The 20,561-nt window shown below is 41.9% G+C and overlaps 2 protein-coding genes across 4 annotated transcripts; one reads left to right on the forward strand and one right to left on the reverse strand.

Moving 5' to 3' along the window:
* Positions 1 to 80: 80 nt before the first annotated feature.
* Positions 81 to 10,228, forward strand: LOC109645440 (kinesin-like protein KIF20A). Of its 3 annotated transcripts, XM_069517507.1 has the most exons (31): positions 203 to 385; positions 528 to 687; positions 1,057 to 1,163; positions 1,241 to 1,330; positions 1,414 to 1,518; positions 1,615 to 1,753; positions 2,067 to 2,251; positions 2,370 to 2,412; positions 2,585 to 2,727; positions 3,374 to 3,446; positions 3,531 to 3,642; positions 3,726 to 3,797; positions 3,880 to 4,026; positions 4,136 to 4,298; positions 4,391 to 4,666; positions 4,774 to 4,877; positions 4,959 to 5,079; positions 5,184 to 5,301; positions 5,398 to 5,459; positions 6,303 to 6,422; positions 6,541 to 6,859; positions 7,117 to 7,238; positions 7,581 to 7,754; positions 7,968 to 8,116; positions 8,210 to 8,346; positions 8,595 to 8,803; positions 8,883 to 8,972; positions 9,141 to 9,173; positions 9,256 to 9,340; positions 9,589 to 9,725; positions 9,908 to 10,228. In XM_069517507.1, the coding sequence occupies exons 3-31, from the start codon at positions 1,059 to 1,061 to the stop codon at positions 9,989 to 9,991; spliced, it is 3,717 nt and encodes a 1,238-aa protein (XP_069373608.1). In that variant the 5' UTR covers positions 203 to 385; positions 528 to 687; positions 1,057 to 1,058; the 3' UTR covers positions 9,992 to 10,228. The 3 variants fall into 3 exon arrangements, with proteins under 3 accessions (XP_069373606.1, XP_069373607.1, XP_069373608.1); XM_069517505.1 differs by lacking the exon at positions 528 to 687 and having other exon boundaries at positions 81 to 215; XM_069517506.1 differs by lacking the exon at positions 528 to 687 and having other exon boundaries at positions 183 to 385.
* A 558-nt stretch (positions 10,229 to 10,786) lies between these two features.
* slc16a12b (solute carrier family 16 member 12b) lies at positions 10,787 to 16,345 on the reverse strand. Its single transcript, XM_020112681.2, has 7 exons — positions 16,094 to 16,345; positions 15,192 to 15,295; positions 14,967 to 15,110; positions 14,432 to 14,710; positions 13,952 to 14,342; positions 12,894 to 13,153; positions 10,787 to 11,778 (listed from the first exon to the last, which is right to left on the reverse strand). Exons 1-7 carry the CDS (start codon positions 16,198 to 16,200, stop codon positions 11,633 to 11,635), a joined length of 1,431 nt encoding a protein of 476 aa, XP_019968240.1. The 5' UTR covers positions 16,201 to 16,345; the 3' UTR covers positions 10,787 to 11,632.
* Positions 16,346 to 20,561: the final 4,216 nt, after the last annotated feature.

The following is a 20,561-nucleotide window of genomic DNA, read 5'->3' on the forward strand; positions in this document are numbered from 1 at the left end:
CATGTTACTAACATGTTTGTCTGCCACATCACAGGCTTTAACATCAATGAATCTCACAATGTCATGACAACATATATGATCACATTCATTTTAGTTATTGATCCATCATAATGGAACCCCTGAAACCGCGGGTTCTTCTTAGTCTCGCGAGATTAGACGACGCTGGTGGAGCCATTGGAACAAACGGCGGCGACAGCGACTCGATGTTGAGTTGTGTGAGTTCAGACTTTAAAGTGTTTCACTGAAGTTCAGAGACTCAGCGACTCACTGTCATGTTCCTGTCATGTTCCTGTCATGTTCCAGCACATGTGAACACGTGACGAGGGTTGTGTCTGTGAAAGACGTAAAATCTCAACGAACACACTCGGAACTTTGTGTTAGTGAGGTGAGCTAGTTGTGGCTAATGCTAACAACAAAGTTAGCACAGTTCACACTGTTGTTAGCTTCAGTTAACGCTGACACCTTCTAGCATGTTCACATGTGCTGGAACATTGAACTGATGTGTTTTCTTCTGCTCTAACTTAAAGTGAGTGACTTCCTCCAGGTTCCTCGTGAACAGGTGAAGACAAACATGACCGAGTATTAGAATGTGACGTGTTTAAACTCATCGCTGTGCAGCGGTGACTTGATGTTCATCCCTGATTATTCTGCTCAGTGACTCCACAGACTTCACACAGTTTTTTAATGGTCTCTGTTTATTGTTGAATCCATTCAAATGTCTGTTCCGGACAATAACTCTGTTGTGCCCTGTATCAAAGGGAGAATACGTTTCCTCAAAACATCTTTGTCATTTACATTATTAAAATGTAGTTCAGCTTTTCAGTGACTATTCCATAATTTCCTTAATTCCTTATTTATTATAATGATCTTTTTTCTTGTTTTGATTGTGTCTAGTTTATGGTTGTAACTTTTGTCTCTTGTTTGTTTTATAATTGTTGTGGTTCACATTATTGTCCCGTTCTTTTTCTCATCGACAACCAGGTTATACATCTCAAGGGGTTCGTCCGACAACAAGAAATATTCTCTAAATGACAGTATGTGTGTGTGTGTTGACAGACATGATGGAGTCTTGTTTAGCCTGGAAGCCGGAGAGAGTGGGACCGGTGGAGGTGGATGACATCAGGAGAGACCTGCTGGGTGAATTTGCTGCTCTCCCTACAAAGGTAGGTTTGCAGGAGTGTTAACCTGGACTGAGCTGATGAGCGGAACGTTGTGACTGATGTTTTTCTCACGTCGACAGGAGAGTGTTCAGTCGCAGGCAGAGAACCTGCAGGTCTACCTGAGGGTTCGACCGTTCACTGCAACTGAGAGCGACAACGGAGAGTCACAGGTAACACTCGCCCTGTTTGGCAGGGATTTCTTTTCAATAAAGGACAATAATAAAAAACTGAATAAATGTATTTTTTTCTGGAGGAGTGTGTGACCATTGAGGGGCCGGACACCGTGGTCCTGAAGGCTCCCAGGAGCTGTCAATCAAAGTCCCTTCCACAGACAGCACAGAGGTTCAGCTTCACACAGGTAACCATGGTAACATCATTGTTCTGTGCTGTTGAAATGTTCACGTTACCGTTGAACCTTTTTAAAACTGGTGTTCATCGCATGTCTGTGGTCCAGGTGTTCGGTGCGGAGGCGAGTCAGAGGAGGGTGTTTGATTGTTCGGTTCGTGGTTTGGTCCAAGATGTTCTGGAAGGAGGGAACTGTCTGGTGTTCACGTACGGAGTCACCAACGCTGGAAAAACCTTCACGTTTCTCGGTCAGAATGTCTGAGATCATGTCATTTAATTCAACCGAGTCATTTGACAGAAAAATAATTCAGAGTTTCACTTTGATTCCAGCTTTTCAGTTTCTTTAGTCTTGTTCAATAATAATGTAAAATGTTGTTGATTATTTTTCTGAATAATAGTTAGTGAATCAGCTAAGTTTTGCTCCAGAGAATTTCTAGGTGATGTCCAATCAACAACTGGAAACCAAAAATCAGCCAAGAGAGAAAGACAGAAAACTCAAACTTTAAGACACTGGAACTAGGAAACATTTGCTGGCGTGTTCTGAGTGTCCTTCTCTCTCAGGTCCGGATCATGACTCAGGTCTGCTGCCCAGGTCTCTGTCCATCATCTTCAACAGCATCGAGGGTCGTCTGTATGCTCGCTCCGACCTGAAGCCGCAGCGCTGTAGAGACTTCAGCCGACTGACTCCAGACCAGCAAGTGGCTGAGAGCAGCAGCAAGAGGAACCTGCTGCGGCTGCTTAAAGAGGTGACGCACGCACGCACACACACACACACACACACACACACACACACACACACACAAAACCACACAAACAAACAAACATCCTGACACAGCTTGAGGACGGCATTTTTTCTTTCTGCAGAGCGACAAAAGTCTGACGGCTGGAAGGTCAACATTTCTTGAAGGTTGGTGACTGATTGATTCCTGCACGACAATGAGAAATCACATCAGCTGCAGTACTGAACGTGTGTGTGTGTGTGTGTGTGTGTGTGTGTGTGTGTGTGTGTGTGTGTGTGTGTGTGTGTGTGTGTGTGTGTGTGTGTGTGTGTGTGTGTGTGTGTGCGCGCGCGCGCCCAGGCTCGTCTCTCAGCACCGACAGTATGAACAGTGTCTCTGAAGTCGACAGTTTCTGTCTGGACGTCGACTCAAACATCTGTTTCTCTGTCTGGGTTTCATTCTGTGAGATTTACAACGACAACATCCATGACCTGCTGGAACAGGTGACACACACACACACACGTAACGATTTCAAATCTGTTTTAATTTCTCACTGGCAGCAGTTATGTTTACTGTTCCATCCAGCTGGTGGGACATGGTGTCATCACATATTTTATCCAGCAGGGGTTGCTCCAGATCTGCACCAAAATGTAATGGGTTCTTCTTATTTGTATAGCACCAAAGTATTTGCAATACTTTTGAATTGTTATTTATATATGTGTATAGTGTGGGATGAATAAAGTTTATCTTATCTCACTTTATCTAAAATCCTAACATCCATGATCTCAAGACTCTTCACATAGAAGGTCAAGAGCTTCAGATCTTCTTCATATAGAGAAACCAACAGGTGAACAATGAGCAGCACTTTGATATTGTGGAGGAGAAACTCCTCATTAGCAGAGAGAAACCTCTAGAACCAGACTCAGTGTGGGCGGTCATCTACCATCACTAAATGTACTGGTTCCTCCTGCTGACTAACAGACAGGGGTGAAAACAGTAGCCTTGTTTGCGGAGGTAATAATGATGTTGGTACAAACATGTCAAATCACTGTGTTATTAATTTATGGAGTCGTGAAAAGAAAAACTATCCTGATAACGAACAAATCAGTCGCTCAGCTGTGATCGATCGTATGATACGTCTCTGTTTAGGTTCCCGGGGGTCACCACAAGAGGACAGTGCTGCGTCTGTCTCAGGACGTCAAAGGGAATTCCTTCATTAAAGGTAACACTGTGTGTTACTGATTGGCTCATGTTTGATATTTTTTGTTGTATGATGAAACTGAGGTGTGTGTGCGTGTGCACTCAGACCTGCGGTGGGTCCAGGTGAACAGCTCTGAGGAGGCGTACAGAGTGATGAAGATCGGGAGGAAGAACCAGAGTTTCTCATCCACCAAACTGAACCAGGTGTCGAGCAGGAGGTCAGCTCTCTCTCTCGCTCTCTCTCGCTCTCGCTCTCTCTCTCTCATGATTGTGTGACCAGCGTCTGTCTTTGTCTCTGCAGCCACAGCATCTTCTCCATCAGGATCCTGAAAGTGGATGATATCGGAGTTCCCAGAGTCCTCGGCATCAGCGAGTACGACTCACTGCACACTTTACTTGCGGGGTGTGTTGTAACCTTAGTGTACAGGCTGCATTGACTGTGTGTGTGTGTTTAGGTTGGCGCTATGTGATCTCGCCGGCTCTGAACGTTGTTCTCGGACACACAACACTGGAGAGAGACTCAAAGAGGCGGGAAACATCAACAGCTCTCTGCTGACGCTCGGGAAGTGCATCAACGCCATGAGACTCAACCAACACGCCAAGTACGACATGCGTGTGTCTGTCTGTGTATGTGCGTGTGTCTGTCTGTGTATGTGTGTGTGTGTGTGTGTGACAAATGCAGGAGTGTAACTGTGTCTCATGTCTCTGCAGGTTCCAGCATCACATTCCCTTCAGGGAGTCCAAACTGACCCACTTCCTGCAGTTCTTCTTCTGTGGTGCTGGACGTGTCTCCATGGTCGTCAACATCAATCAGAATGCTTCCTGCTTCGACGAGACTCTCAATGTCCTCAAATTCTCTGCCCTCGCTCAGAAGGTTGATGACTCAATTCATATTTAACCTCCTGAGAGGTTTGATATAATCTCGGACGCTGTGTTTGACTAACAATGTGACGTTTACATGTTCAGGTGGTGGTGTTGAACTCCAGGCCCGTGGTCCCAGATGACGCCCCCCACAGGTCGGCCATGGAGCTGTCGATGATCATCGATGAGGCCGACCAGCGCAGGAACGTGTTGGGCCGGGGCAGGAAGAGCTCGCTGGTCGCCTGGGAGACGACCTTGGAGGATGTGTTGGAGGATGAAGATGATGAGGGGGAGAGTGAGATGGAGGGAACTGTGCTGGAGGCAGGAGGCGAGGAAGACGAAGGGGAGGAAGAGGACAAGACCATGGAGGAAGAAGAGAAGGTAAAAAGTTACTGATCGTCTTTATATATAAACACTGATGGTATTGAGTTCAACACAGCTCAAGGTGTGTGTCTGTCTGTCTGTCTGTCTGTGTCTGTGTGTGTCAGCCGGACAGGGAGGCGGCACTACGTTTGGTTCTGGAGGCGCAGATCAGAGAAGAAGTCAGCTCTGAGTTCATGGAGCTTTTTAACAAGATGGAGAAAGATTACAGGTAAGAGCATCGTGAACATGTGACTGAGGCAAACTGAAGATCAATAGAGAAGATTCAATAACAAAAACGTGTGTGTGTCAGTGATCGTCTGGAGAAGGAGAGGGAAATCCTGGAGGAGCGAGCGGAGAAGCGAGTAGAGATCCTAAAGAACCTCGTTAGTAAGACGCTCGACTTCTCTGCTGTAAACGCCGACAGCTGCAAGGTCAGTGTTTCCATTTGATCTGTTAGTTTTGGTTTCACGCTGTAATTTAGGGAGCGCATTGAAGAACGCACGTCCTGTCAGCTGATTGGTTGGTTGGTTGTCAGGAGGAACAGGTGGCTGTGTTGGAGGGAATCATCAGCTCAATGAGTGAAGACCTGGAAAAGATCAGAGAGGACGCACAGAGCGTTCAACACTGTCTGAACAGACACACACAAGCTGCAGGTACACACACACATAGACACTGCAGGTACACACACACACACTGTGTTACTGTTTGCTCGCTGTAACTTAGACCTCTGACCTCTGTGTGTGCTGCAGAGCTGGAGATGTTGCGCTTGGAGAAGCAGCAGTCACATGATCAGCTACAGGAAGCTCTGGAGGTACTGTAGCCAAGCTGTCTTCTTCTGTGGTGTGTTTGTGACGTCCCTTTCTTCTTCTTCTTGTTCGTTCTATGTGACGTTGAAGTCACCTGTTCTAGAAACAAGACCACAGATGATATCAAGGAAAATGTGTTCATATGAAACCCTTGTTCTACTAAATATAGCAACAGAGCAGTACCTGAATGCATCACGTGGCTCCGAAGGGTTAGCATGCTGTGTTCATTGCACGTGGGATTTAAATCAATTCCGTTTTTTCTGTGTGGAGACATCTGCCTTGACCGGTGAGTGAGAACTGCTCAGTGCATGATGGGAGTTCTCCCAGCAGTCTAGACTTATAGCAGCATAACTAAGGGATGATTCAGGACCTGATCCAGAACTATAGACTTTATCAAAGAGAAACGTTTTTAGTTTAACTTTAAATGTAGAGATGGTGTCTGACTCTAGAACCCAGAGTGGGAGCTGGTTCTACAGGAGAGGAGCCTGGTGGCTGAAGGTTCTACCTCCTGTTCTCCTCTTACAGACTCTAGAACCCAGAGTGGGAGCTGGTTCCACAGGACTCGTGCTGCAGCATTTTTGACCAACTGGAGACTTTTCATAGACTTGCTGTGACATCCTGATAATAAATAGTTACAGTAATCTAGTCTAGACGGAACAAATCCATGAACTAGTTTCTCAGCGTCCTTCTGAGACTGTTTCTAATGTTCCTAATATTGCGCAGGTGGAAGAAAGCTGTCCTAGAGACTTGTTTTATAACTCAAGGTTCCTCACAGTGGAGCTGGGGGACAGCTTGTTTTACTTACTCCACTCTGATTCCCATTGTGACCTCACCATGCTGTTTTCTAGAGTCTGGAGCAGCAGAGAAAGAAGTTCTCAGAGCTGATGGACATGTGTCAGCAGAAAGACAACATCATCAACAAACTGCAGGGGGCCATGGACAAGACCGTGGAGGATGCCACTCGAGATGTAAGCACACTGCCAACCCATCAGAGCACAAATGATTCATCCATTAACCAATCAATACATCGACAGAAAAATAAACAGCATCTGTACCAATAAGTGATGTCATCTCCTGGTGTGTCAGAGAGCTCTGGTGGAGTCGATCAGGTCGGAGCTGCTGCAGCTTCAGGAGACGTGTCGCTGTCGGCAGAGACAAGAGGAGGACAAGGAGAGGGAGCAGAGGATGGAGGAGCAGGTGGACGAGAGGTTGAGGAGGAGAAGGGAGGAGGAGTTTGTGGAGTGGATGAAGGAGATGGTGAGGAAACAAAGGAGGGAGAGGGGGGAGGAAGACGGGGATGTGGCGAGGAAGGACCTGGAGGATGAGCTGTTGAGACGACTGAAGGAGGTGGAGAACTTGAAGATGATGCAGAGTCAGCTGACGCAGACGGTTGATGCTCTGACGGGTGAGAGCTCGACTCTTTAGCTTTCAAAATACATGCATAATAATATGTTAATAATTATATGTTTATAATGATTTGTTAATAATAATATGTTAATAATGATAATGTTAAATAGCTCTGAACATTAACCTCGTGTGTAGACAGAGTGTAAAATACATTAAACTACTTTTCTGAATGCTTTTGGTCAAATTTGTGTCTGGGAGCAATGTCACCGATGATGATTCTGTTTGGCCCCCCCCCCCCCCCCTCTCCCCCTGTAGAGGTGGAGTGTGTTGAGTGTCTCTCGCTCTTTTCATCTCTGGAGTCAGAGCAGAAAGAAACGTCTCGACTGACAAAGGAGAACAAAGCTCTGGTTAACGGAATCTTCCAGCTGCAGACGGAGGTACAGCTCTTCTTCTTTGACACTTTCTTCTTCACTGCACCTTAAATGTATGACCTGGACACAGCAGTGCCCACAGTGACCTGGTGGTCAGTCAGAGAACTATAATGAAGAAAGTCTTATACAGTCCAAAAACATTTCAGCATAAACTAAAGTAGAAAATTATCACAACTGAGTAACTGGAACCAGGAGTTGTTTCATATTAAACTGTTAATTCAGTAATTGATTGATTATATAACAAAATAGACGATGAGTCATTTTCAGTTTTTCCATGAATAGATTGTTTCCATTGATTGGTTTTGTTCTCTAACCTTTTTGTATCCTGTTCATTCATGTTCCCTCCAGGTGACCAGCGTCCAGAAGCAGCTCCAAGAGAAGACTGACAGTTCTGACAGCCTATCAGAGCAGCTCAACAGCACAGAGACCCGCCTCCAGGAACTGCAGAGCCAATCAGCAGAGAAGAGCAGAACCATCAACAGTCTGACGGATGAAATGGAGAAACTGAGAAGCAGAGTGGAGGTTGCTTGTCTCTTTGATGTGCTCTGGTTCATTGATCATTAATTGGTCAGCTTGTAATGATTTCAAAAGGGGGCGTGTTAAAATTGATAATCCTGTCATTAGTTATTATTGATCTAACCTCCATCCCGTAGTTAACTTAATATTTTAACGTGATGTTGACGACAGGAGAAGGTTCTTTGGTTGATGCCGCTGATTGATTGATTGATTTTTCAGGAGGGGGAGGGGCATAGTGTTTTCCACTCCGCCATGGACAAACTGAAGAAGGAGAGCGAGGCGGCGCTGGAGAGATCGGCCGACAAATCACAACAGATCCAAGATCTGCTAAGAGAAAAGACTCGACTGCAGGAAACACTGCTGCACAGGTTGACTGAGCGCTCATCAATACTGTTATCAATCAGGTTTATTGATTAGTGTACAATAATATAATGTTGACACCTCCTTTGTTTTTGAATCAGTGAGAAGAGGTGTGAGGAGCTCATGGAGGAGCTGGCCAATCAGAGAGCAGAATTCTCCAGTCTGAGGGCGGAGCTGGAGTCTGAGGGCGGTGCTCTGCGAAGTAGACTGGGAGAGAAGAAGAGAGAAGAGGGAGAAGGTGAGAAAAACAAGAAACTGTAGAATCTTCTTCATGAGGTGGAGGAGACCAAACAGTGTTCACATCTTTGAATGAAACTTATATTTTAAAATTTTCACTTGCAGCAACTTTTGTGTCCATGTTAATCACATGTTCCCTGTTACTGGGTTTTACTCTTGATGTGGGTTCAGAGCAGACGGTTGGGATTTGTGAATATGAGAAGATCCGATGATCTGATCATTTATTGAACTGATTTGTTTCCTGTTCAGAGCTGCAGCCGAAGGTGAACGTGGTGGTGGAGGAGAGGACGGTGTCGGTGGTGGAGGAGCTGAAGGAGGAGATGCAGAGACTCCAGGAGAAGAGGGGGAGACAAGAGAGGAAGGAAGAAGAAGGGGGGAGGAGCAGGAAGTATGAGGAGGTGAAAAGAGAAATGGAGAGACAACAGAGACTGAAGGAGGAGAGAGAGAAACACAAACAGGTCCGTTCATCACAGAGGAATCAAAACTCACCTGTAAGACTATGAACTTCAACGTGTGTCTGTCTTTGTCCTTGAGCAGGACGTACACGTGTCTCCTCAGAGATCCAACATGGCCGACAGGAAGAAAATCAAAACCACTGGGAGGAAGAGGAAGAGCTACAATTTGGAGGTGTGTGTGTGTGTGTGTGTGTGTGTGTGTGTGTGTGTGTGTGTGTGTGTGTGTGTGTGTGTGTGTGTGTGTGTGTGTGTGTGTGTGTGTGTGTGTGTGTGTGTGTAAAAGCCACTAGACGTATATATCTGACACACTTGAGTGAACATCATCTTGTGTGTGTTTCAGGAGCTGGTGACCAGCGAGAACAAGAGGAACAAGGTAAGAGGAAACACACAAGGTCATCATCGGGGGGGGGCAGGTGAAGGCGATGACGCTGTTTAACATGCGACTCTCTCTCCAGTCAGCGGCGACAAAGAGAGACGGCGGAGCTCTGCAGAAGATCGGAGAGTTGATCCACAGCTCTCCGTCCATCTTGGGCAGCAAAGGTCAGTGAACTTCAACTTCCTGTCACTGTCACACCTCAAACATCCCATCGACACAGCAGGAGGGCGGAGCTCGCCACCGTCGGCTCTGTGTGATGGCCCTTCAGAAAAGTCAATGAATTTTAATGTTTAAACTTAAGGGAAAAGATTAAATGTTTTTATTTCATTTGTAGTAACAATCCGTATTTAAATCCACAACTGAAAAACAGGAAGTTGTTTTCTCATGTGGTCTCTACTCGTCCTCTCTCCAGCTAAAACCATCATCGGCCTCGTCAGCGGACACTCTGTGGAAAGGGAAGCAGTTACCACAGTGACCAGACCCCGGCGAGGACGGAGGAAGCTTTATAAAACTGATGCTTCGTCTCCGCTGTTTGTCTCTCCGCACATGGTGAGACAGGCGGCCATTTTTCAACAAGGCACACAGGATTATAAAAACAGTTTGAGCCAATCACAGTAGAGCACGAGATGTGTCCCACCTGAGGACGGACAGAAATGTCACCTGGTCATGTGATGTGTCAAGAGGATGATTTTATGACGTGCGTTTATCTAATGTGACGTGTTTTTATTCAGATGTCCGTAGGAGCAGAGGAGGAGAAGGAGAGTGATCACCTGATCATCAGGAGACAGCTGCGCTCCAAAACCTGCAGGAAGTGACCTCATCATCTCGTGACATCACTACGACGTGACAGAAGGTTTTTAAGACGTCAGAAGAATCAAATTGGACACTTTTCTTGTGTTTGGGTAAATAACTGCACAGTTCATGTTTGTGTGATGATGATTTTTAGATTTTTAATTTGTGGTTTCTGGACCTTTTTGTTGTCGGGTCAATAAAGAGAGAAAGTTGAATCGTTTTCATTTGATAAAAAAATAAAAACAAGTCTCTGCCTCCTCCCCTGCTTCACTTTACTGCTACAGTGACTGAGAAGGTCCCAACTCAGTAAACCACTCATCTGATTTTAAATATATATAATTTATTCCATAGTCACCTCTGTTACCTGCCCACATTACAGTCAGAACACAACTCATATTGAAAAGTATATACGTAGCACACGTTCACTGTATATATGCAGAGTATATAACAGGCCTACTCAACTCGTGGCTCCTTTGATAGTTTGCTCTGGTGACGTCCTGTAAACGAGTGTGTGATAAAACTCTGATCAATTGTGTGTGTGTGTGTGTGTGTGTTAGAGTTTTTTTTTATATGATCTTCTCAAATGATTCATATGAAACCAGATTAAAGTGAAAAAAATCAATAATTAATTCTATGTGGTAAAATATCTACAAACATGGTATTTATATTTTTTCAACTTTAAAATCCACAGAGTAAATATTTGAAACAGGAACTGATTATTTTGCAGCTGCTGAGCCTTGGGTGGGCATGAATCAGTGCTGGGGAGAAAACTGTTGATTAAACAAATGACTGGAGGATATAAAACAAACAGCAAACATGTTCATTGTTTTCTTTTCTTGTTTTTCTTATGTGACAAAATATGACATTTTATTTTCTGTAAATATTCTAATGTAGAACTGCAGCTTTTACAGAACAGGATCAATACCTGCGATAAAAACCTAGACGATGGGTTTGTCCCTTAAACAAGAGTTCAACATCCTGCAGCAGCAAAAAACTAAATCAAATTCATTTGAGTTGCTCACGACAGTTACTGAGAAATCACTGACAGATGAAACCTGAGATCAATAACATCAACAACTCAGATCAATAACATCAACAACTCAGATCAATAACATCAACAACTCTGAGATCAATAACATCAACAACTCAGATCAATAACATCAACAACTCAGATCAATAACATCAACAACTCTGATCAATAACATCAACAACTCTGATCAATAACATCAACAACTCTGATCAATAACATCAACAACTCTGAGATCAATAACATCAACAACTCTGATCAATAACATCAACAACTCTGAGATCAATAACATCAACAACTCAGATCAATAACATCAACAACTCTGAGATCAATAACATCAACAACTCTGAGATCAATAACATCAACAACTCAGATCAATAACAACAACTCAGATCAATAACATCAACAACTCAGATCAATAACATCAACAACTCTGATCAATAACATCAACAACTCAGATCAATAACATCAACAACTCAGATCAATAACATCAACAACTCTGAGATCAATAACATCAACAACTCAGATCAATAACATCAACAACTCTGATCAATAACATCAACAACTCTGAGATCAATAACATCAACAACTCAGATCAATAACATCAACAACTCAGATCAATAACATCAAGAACGGATCAATAACTCAGGTGCGCCCTCGTGCGGTGGAGGCAGCAGCGACGAATCCCAGCGACGGTAGAGAGGATGAGCGCGCTCGCCAACAGGGCAGCGCCACTGAGCAGGAAGGTGGCTGTGTAACTTCCTGTGATGTCAACCAGCCAACCTGCAGACCACAGAAGAAGAGTTAAGTTGTGACATCACCACGGTCCAACTGCGTCTGTTCGAGTACACACAGACCAATCAGAAATAAGAGTGAGCATGTCGTCAGGCGGAAGAGTTACGCTGATGGCACCGACAACAAACCCAAAATAAGTCGGACTGTCAATCATGACTGACAGTAAATGTTCGAATGCTAACAACAAAAGGCTAATTTTAAATTTCAAATTATAAAATGTTTAAAAATGCTAATAACAAAACATTTGAATGCTAATATTGTTAAAATGTAAATGATAAAAGTGATGTTCATGTAGAAATGTTAGCTGCAAAGCTAAAGCTAAGAGATAAACTGCACATGGACGTTTCTTGCAGTTGGAGTTTGAGGATGAAGATGACGTGACGCACGTTAAAGAGTCGAACTCTCCACAGTTAAAGGAGACGTCAACGTTGCTGCTGCTTGAACAGAATCACTTTGTTGTGTGAACTCGACATATTTAAGATTCTGTCCCGCTCACGTGTTGCTAACATTGACTCATCAGAGATTTCGTTCAACAGTTTGTTTACATATTATTGTGCTTTTGTTTGATTATAATTTACAGACTATAGATATATATAAAAATCAAGCTTTCTTGTGGGATATTTCAGGCTCTTTGTGGCCCTCTAGTGGCCAGTTTCCTTCTGACTAAGACTTATTACTGAATCTTTCTTTCTGTTTATTTGACCTCGGAATGAAATTAAGATTTTTGTTCAATTTAATGTCGAAAACTTAAAATACATAATAAACAACAGAATAATATGTAAAAGACAAAATAATTCAGTTGACCATATGACACAGACGTGGGCGGAGTCTTTGGCCTCATACTGCATCACATTGTTTCCTGCTCATGAAGTTTCTCTGGTACTTTGACTCTTGATGAGTTAAGAACAAAAGACGTTGCTGCTTGTCGACATCAATGAAACAAATCAAATGTGATTGATCTTATGAATATGTAATGGGGGGGGGGGGCTATTTAAAAAGAAAAAACATGGAGGTGACTGTTTTGTGAAATGTCAGATGATAAACTGTTAAAATAATATTTTTAATCAAATATTTTGAAAACAAAGTGTGGTCATTTTGCTCACCCCCGATGGGCGGGCTGACGAGATACGGGATGGCGTGGAGGAAATAGACCACACCCAGTGCCGAGGACAGGTATGGAGCTCCCACCACATCCGAAGTCACCACAGGGATCAGAGCAACGTAGGCTCCGTCGAAGTATCCGAAGAGAACTGCGAAGGGCACGAGGATCGGGAAGGATCGAAGCAACGGCACGAAGAGGCAGCAGAGACCCTCCATCGCCACGGAGACGATATAACAGGTGAGACGATACGGCTTCAAACACCTGAGACAGTAAAACACCACATTTACATAACTGCAGTTTATCAATGATCCGCTCATTATCTCTTTGTCCTTTAAACTCTCTGTCCTCTGTCCTTTCTACATTAAATTTCTGCCAATAGATCTTTCACCTGAATCTTACACACTGCACCTTTAACAGAAAAGGAAGGAAAGGTAAGATTCGAAAGTTTGGACTCGAACGATAAGTTTTGTCTGTCAGTCAGCAGAGTGAGACGTAAAGAAACATGTCCGCTCGTCTCCACTTTCTCCAGAAATGAAGTTAAAATATCTCAGATTCAAACGCTGCCCTCTTGTGGTGACGTCATTTGGAGTCAGATCAGTGGGGGAGGAGCCGGCAGCTCACTGATTGATCATCAAGGACATTTTCGAAACCAGGAGACGAACTGACTCTTCAAGGTTTCAGGTCGACAGGTTTTATCTCCACGTTGAGCTGACGGGGTTTTCTGACGTCGTGTCAACAGGACAGTTGAGGAACAGAGTTCAGTTCAGGGTCGTCCTGTACGAAGGAAGTTGAATGACTATTGTCACACTCTGTTTGTTCCACTGTTCATCGTCAGGATGAAAAGTCCGAGTCAACGACGATAAAGTCAAACAAACAACAGTTTCAACAAATTCAGTCGTGATAATTCAACTAATTATGTGAATAAAAGGGAAATAATATCGTTCAGATTGTTTCAATTAAAAGTGACGAAATCATTTTCATGTTAATCATCGTTTACACCCCTGAGCTTGTCCGCTTTGATTGGTTCACAGATTGACTTCCTGTCTGGCGGAGTCGTACCTGCGGTCTGTCAGCCAGCCGAAGGTGATGTTCCCCACGATGTCAATGACTCCAAGGATCGACATGAGGAAAGCGGCGTGCTGGTGCCTGACGCCGGCATGCAGAGCATAGGGCACCAGGTAGACGAAGGGGAGGCTGCAGCCGCTGGCTAAGAACAGGAAGGACACGGCCAGGAACAGGAAGTCGGGCAGCAGCAGGAAGCGGTACTCCTCACTTGACCAGAAGCAGGAGCTGGAGCATCTCCACCTCTCCACCTGAGGGGTGGGGTTTCTCTGCAGGAGGGGTAGCGACGGTAAAGAAGGAGAGGGCGACGCACCTGATGAAGAACATCCAACGTCAGATTCTTTGGAGAGCTTCACTGCGAGTTCGGCATCCTGCGATGACACAGGACCTGTGGTGGGAGACGGACAGGTGACCACGTGTCAGTTTGAATAAACGTGTTCTGTCAAAATGAAGGACATGCTTATCACTGCTCCTCACCACGTGTGTCCTCCCCCGCTGAGTCCGTCTCCTCCTCCCGCAGTGTGATCGGTCGAAGAAGCGCCCCACAGACACAGAGGTTGGCGACGAAGGCGCTGAGGACGAGCAGCGCCCCCCTCCACGAGTACAGCTCGATCAACAGCTGCACGACCGGAGCCAAGACAAACGTCCCGATCCCGCTGCCTGACATGGCGACGCCGTAGGCCAGAGCCTTCCTCCGCTGGAAATAACAACCCACCATGGCGATGGCCGGCGTGTAACAGAGAGCGAAACCCAGACCTGGACAACAAGGACAGTTTGAAAAGTGAGGACATTTTAGGAAAACAATACTTTTTAAATTGAAGACATTTTTGATAATAGAGACATCCTTAACACATGGTGACACTTGAAGACATATTGACAGAGTGGAGACATGTTGACCTGTTGCACTGCAGGGACCGATCGACCTGTGAGGCGGTTTCAATTGCAGGGACATGTTGACCTGTGTGGACACGTTGACCTGTGTGGACATGTTGACCTATGAGGACATGTATACCTGTGAGGACGCCCATGAAGACATAGAGCAGCTCTAGGCTGCTGGTGAAGGAGCTGAGGAGGAGGCCACAGGACGAGATAAGTCCTCCCAACATCACCGTCCCCCGGCATGACCACCGGTTCCCAACCAGACTGCCGACAGGAGCTGGACACACAGAAACACACAGCTGATGTCAGAGCGGTGCAGCGCCCCCTGCAGGTTGCTGACGGGTGTGATGGCACTGACCACCGAGCATCGTGGTGCAGTCCACCAGACTGTGGATCCACGCTGTCTCTGAGTAGTCGGCTCCGAAATGAGCCTGAAACTCGGCGAAGAAGATGGAGATGCACCTGCAGGCAGAGTGTGATGAGTTATTGATCAGTGATCAGTTAATCTGTTGATGATCAGCTGAGCCAGTGTTGTGTAACGTCCACTGAGGTTTCTGGACTTCACAGTTCACTTCCTGTTATGTAAATGGTTTGAATGGTTAAACTGGGACCACAGTCCACCTGCGCTCACAACGATCCGCTTCATGGTAAGTGGTTGTCAGGGGTAACCGAGGCAGAGCTAGTTTCTTTTCCTCCGACATGGTTCAGAAAATGATTGGCTCGGTGGTCTGGACCCGATCCTCCATTAACAACATTTTCCCGATCACATGCTTCTGGAACATCGGACTCGAGGTTCATGAACCTTGAGAACAACGTTTTATCTGTGAAATAAAAACTAGACTCAACGAATAGGATTCAAAGTGAAATGCTTCCTGTCTGTGGCTCAGCAGCTGATCTCAGGGTTGATGGTTCCAGCGCCAAGTTCTGTTGAGCAACTTCAACCCAAAGTTCTCCTGATGTTTGCTTCTTTGTGATTCTTCACATTATCGAGTTATTTTCTGTGGTTGATGATGAAACGTCTCAGACGTCCATCGTGTCTCAAACTGCTCGTGTCTCAACCCAAACAGTCCCCCCCCCCCGTTTCCAGTCTTTATGCTATGCTAAGCTATCTGTCTCTTTATAGAACTACAAACTGTGATGAAGAACAGAAAAATTAAGTTTAATAGAAATCAACATATAATAGTTTAAGAGAGAGAGCTTCTGTTGTGTCTCTGTGTGTGTGTGTGTGTGTGTGTGTGTGTCTGTGTGTGTGTGTGTTACCTGGTCACTGCTCGTGTGCAGACCGTCACCATGAAGCAGCAGCCGACGATCACCCAACCCCACCCCCCGTCCGGAGGAGACACCCCGCTGCTCCGCTGCTTCACCATGACTGCAGCTTCAGGCTGAACTGGACTCCTTTGGTCCTGGCTCAGATCCTGGTTCAGGTCCTGGTCTTGGTCTTGGTTCAGATCCTGGTTCAGGACCTGATTCTGGTTCAGGTCCACCCGTGAGGAGTTTGTCGAGTTGACTCGATCTGTCCTTGTCCTCCTGCAGCTCAGGTCGGGTCAGGGGTCAGTCCTCGGCTGATGGGAGGCGACTGGCCGGGTGGAGCTGAGCAGCAGAGTCAAGAAGAAGAAGATGAACAGATGAAGGAGAAAAGAGTAAAAACAGACGAGTGGAGCTGATCTGAAAACCATCTTTCATCCTCTTTTCTTTCCGCGGAGTCAGACGAGCCGGTTCGTTGTCTCTGAGTTAGAACCGTCTCCGGTCAATAAGTCACCAGCTGACCCTTAATCATTAACCCACCTCTCTGCCTGATCCCTGGATGTGATGAGATATTAACCAAGCGCTCCCACATCCACAGGAGCGTTTGATTTCAGGCCCTCTGGTTGTCCGGTGTCTGTGTTTGTCTGTCCCCTGCTGAGACTCCATCAATATGTGCAGCTGTGACAGGAAGCGCTTCACTCAGCTGACCCCCCCACCCTGTCCCCGAGTGACAGCTGCGACAGGACGGTAATTATGTCCCACATGTGTTTATTTACGTCCTGAGAGGTGTTTACTGCCCGTGGGACAGATCAGTTATAGATCAGTTATTGATCAGTTATAGATCAGTTATAGATCAGTTATTGATCAGTTATTGATCAGTTATAGATCAGTTATAGATCAGTTATTAATCAGTTATAGATCAGTTATAGATCAGTTATATATCAGTTATAGATCAGTTATAGATCAGTTATAGATCAGTTATTAATCAGTTATAGATCAGTTATAGATCAGTTATTGATCAGTTATTAATCAGTTATTGATCAGTTATAGATCAGTTATATATCAGTTATAGATCAGTTATAGATCAGTTATAGATCAGTTATTGATCAGTTATAGATCAGTTATTAATCAGTTATTGATCAGTTATAGATCAGTTATTGATCAGTTATAAATCAGTTATAAATCAGTTATATATCAGTTATAGATCAGTTATAGATCAGTTATAGATCAGTTATTGATCAGTTATAGATCAGTTATTAATCAGTTATTTATCAGTTATAGATCAGTTATTGATCAGTTATTGATCAGTTATTGATCAGTTATAGATCAGTTATAGATCAGTTATAGATCAGTTATAGATCAGTTATTAATCAGTTATTTATCAGTTATAGATCAGTTATTGATCAGTTATTGATCAGTTATTGATCAGTTATATATCAGTTATAGATCAGTTATAGATCAGTTATAGATCAGTTATAGATCAGTTATTGATCAGTTATAGATCAGTTATAGATCAGTTATAGATCAGTTATTAATCAGTTATTTATCAGTTATAGATCAGTTATTGATCAGTTATAGATCAGTTATAGATCAGTTATTGATCAGTTATTAATCAGTTATAGATCAGTTATTGATCAGTTATAGATCAGTTATTGATCAGTTATAGATCAGTTATAGATCAGTTATTGATCAGTTATAGATCAGTTATAGATCAGTTATAGATCAGTTATAGATCAGTTATTAATCAGTTATAGATCAGTTATAGATCAGTTATTGATCAGTTATAGATCAGTTATAGATCAGTTATTGATCAGTTATAGATCAGTTATTAATCAGTTATTTATAAGTTATAGATCAGTTATTGATCAGTTATAGATCAGTTATAAATCAGTTATAGATCAGTTATAGATCAGTTATAGATCAGTTATAGATCAGTTATTGATCAGTTATAGATCAGTTATAGATCAGTTATAGATCAGTTATTAATCAGTTATAGATCAGTTATAGATCAGTTATTGATCAGTTATAGATCAGTTATTAATCAGTTATTTATCAGTTATAGATCAGTTATTGATCAGTTATAGATCAGTTATAGATCAGTTATTAATCAGTTATAGATCAGTTATAGATCAGTTATTGATCAGTTATAGATCAGTTATAGATCAGTTATAGATCAGTTATTAATCAGTTATAGATCAGTTATAGATCAGTTATTGATCAGTTATTGATCAGTTATTAATCAGTTATAGATCAGTTATAGATCAGTTATAGATCAGTTATTGATCAGTTATAGATCAGTTATAGATCAGTTATAGATCAGTTATTGATCAGTTATAGATCAGTTATAGATCAGTTATTAATCAGTTATAGATCAGTTATAGATCAGTTATAGATCAGTTATAGATCAGTTATTGATCAGTTATAGATCAGTTATAGATCAGTTATTAATCAGTTATAGATCAGTTATAGATCAGTTATTGATCAGTTATAGATCAGTTATAGATCAGTTATTAATCAGTTATAGATCAGTTATAGATCAGTTATTGATCAGTTATTAATCAGTTATAGATCAGTTATAGATCAGTTATTAATCAGTTATATATCAGTTATAGATCAGTTAAAGATCAGTTATTGATCAGTTATTAATCAGTTATAGATCAGTTATTGATCAGTTATAGATCAGTTATAAATCAGTTATAGATCAGTTATAGATCAGTTATTGATCAGTTATATATCAGTTATAGATCAGTTATAGATCAGTTATTGATCAGTTATTAATCAGTTATAGATCAGTTATTGATCAGTTATAGATCAGTTATAAATCAGTTATTGATCAGTTATAGATCAGTTATTGATCAGTTATAGATCAGTTATTGATCAGTTATTGATCAGTTATTGATCAGTTATAGATCAGTTATAGATCAGTTATTGATCAGTTATTGATCAGTTATAGATCAGTTATTGATCAGTTATAGATCAGTTATAGATCAGTTATAGATCAGTTATTGATCAGTTATAGATCAGTTATTGATCAGTTATAGATCAGTTATTGATCAGTTATAGATCAGTTATTGATCAGTTATTGATCAGTTATAGATCAGTTATAGATCAGTTATAGATCAGTTATTGATCAGTTATAGATCAGTTATAGATCAGTTATTGATCAGTTATAGATCAGTTATTGATCAGTTATTGATCAGTTATTGATCAGTTATAGATCAGTTATTGATCAGTTATTGATCAGTTATAGATCAGTTATTGATCAGTTATTGATCAGTTATAGATCAGTTATTGATCAGTTATAGATCAGTTATAGATCAGTTATTGATCAGTTATAGATCAGTTATTGATCAGTTATTGATCAGTTATAGATCAGTTATAGATCAGTTATTGATCAGTTATAGATCAGTTATAGATCAGTTATTGATCAGTTATAGATCAGTTATTGATCAGTTATTGATCAGTTATAGATCAGTTATTGATCAGTTATAGATCAGTTATAGATCAGTTATTAATCAGTTATTGATCAGTTATTGATCAGTTATTGATCAGTTATTGATCAGTTATTAATCAGTTATTGATCAGTTATAGATCAGTTATTGATCAGTTATAGATCAATTATTGATCAGTTATAGATCAGTTATAGATCAGTTATAAATCAGTTATTGATCAGTTATAGATCAGTTATTGATCAGTTATTGATCAGTTATAGATCAGTTATTGATCAGTTATAGATCAGTTATTGATCAGTTATAGATCAGTTATAGATCAGTTATTGATCAGTTATAGATCAGTTATTGATCAGTTATAGATCAGTTATAGATCAGTTATAGATCAGTTATTGATCAGTTATTAATCAGTTATAGATCAGTTATAGATCAGTTATAAATCAGTTATAAATCAGTTATTGATCAGTTATAGATCAGTTATTGATCAGTTATTGATCAGTTATTGATCAGTTATAGATCAGTTATTGATCAGTTATTGATCAGTTATAGATCAGTTATTGATCAGTTATAGATCAGTTATAAATCAGTTATAAATCAGTTATTAATCAGTTATAGATCAGTTATTGATCAGTTATAGATCAGTTATTAATCAGTTACAGATCAGTTATTGATCAGTTACAGATCAGTTATTGATCAGTTATAGATCAGTTATAAATCAGTTATAAATCAGTTATTGATCAGTTATAGATCAGTTATTGATCAGTTATTGATCAGTTATAGATCAGTTATTGATCAGTTATAGATCAGTTATTGATCAGTTATTGATCAGTTATAGATCAGTTATTGATCAGTTATAGATCAGTTATTAATCAGTTATTGATCAGTTATTAATCAGTTATTGATCAGTTATAGATCAGTTATAGATCAGTTATTGATCAGTTATAGATCAGTTATTGATCAGTTATTGATCAGTTATAGATCAGTTATAGATCAGTTATTGATCAGTTATAGATCAGTTATTGATCAGTTATTGA

This window comes from Paralichthys olivaceus, chromosome 21, assembly GCF_024713975.1.
Source record: "Paralichthys olivaceus isolate ysfri-2021 chromosome 21, ASM2471397v2, whole genome shotgun sequence".
Lineage (NCBI taxonomy): Eukaryota > Metazoa > Chordata > Actinopteri > Pleuronectiformes > Paralichthyidae > Paralichthys > Paralichthys olivaceus.

Coding starts and splice junctions, on each gene's coding strand:
- LOC109645440 (XM_069517505.1), top strand. CDS start 1,059: ATGATGGAGTCTTGTTTAGCCTGGAAGCCGGAGAGAGTGGGACCGGTG. Junction 8,347..8,594: donor GAAGAGAGAAGAGGGAGAAG/GTGAGAAAAACA, acceptor TTTCCTGTTCAG/AGCTGCAGCCGAAGGTGAAC. Junction 8,804..8,882: donor AGAGAGAGAAACACAAACAG/GTCCGTTCATCA, acceptor GTCCTTGAGCAG/GACGTACACGTGTCTCCTCA.
- slc16a12b (XM_020112681.2), bottom strand. CDS start 16,200: ATGGTGAAGCAGCGGAGCAGCGGGGTGTCTCCTCCGGACGGGGGGTGG. Junction 15,111..15,191: donor CTGCACCACGATGCTCGGTG/GTCAGTGCCATC, acceptor CTGTGTGTCCAG/CTCCTGTCGGCAGTCTGGTT. Junction 13,154..13,951: donor GGCTGGCTGACAGACCGCAG/GTACGACTCCGC, acceptor TTACTGTCTCAG/GTGTTTGAAGCCGTATCGTC.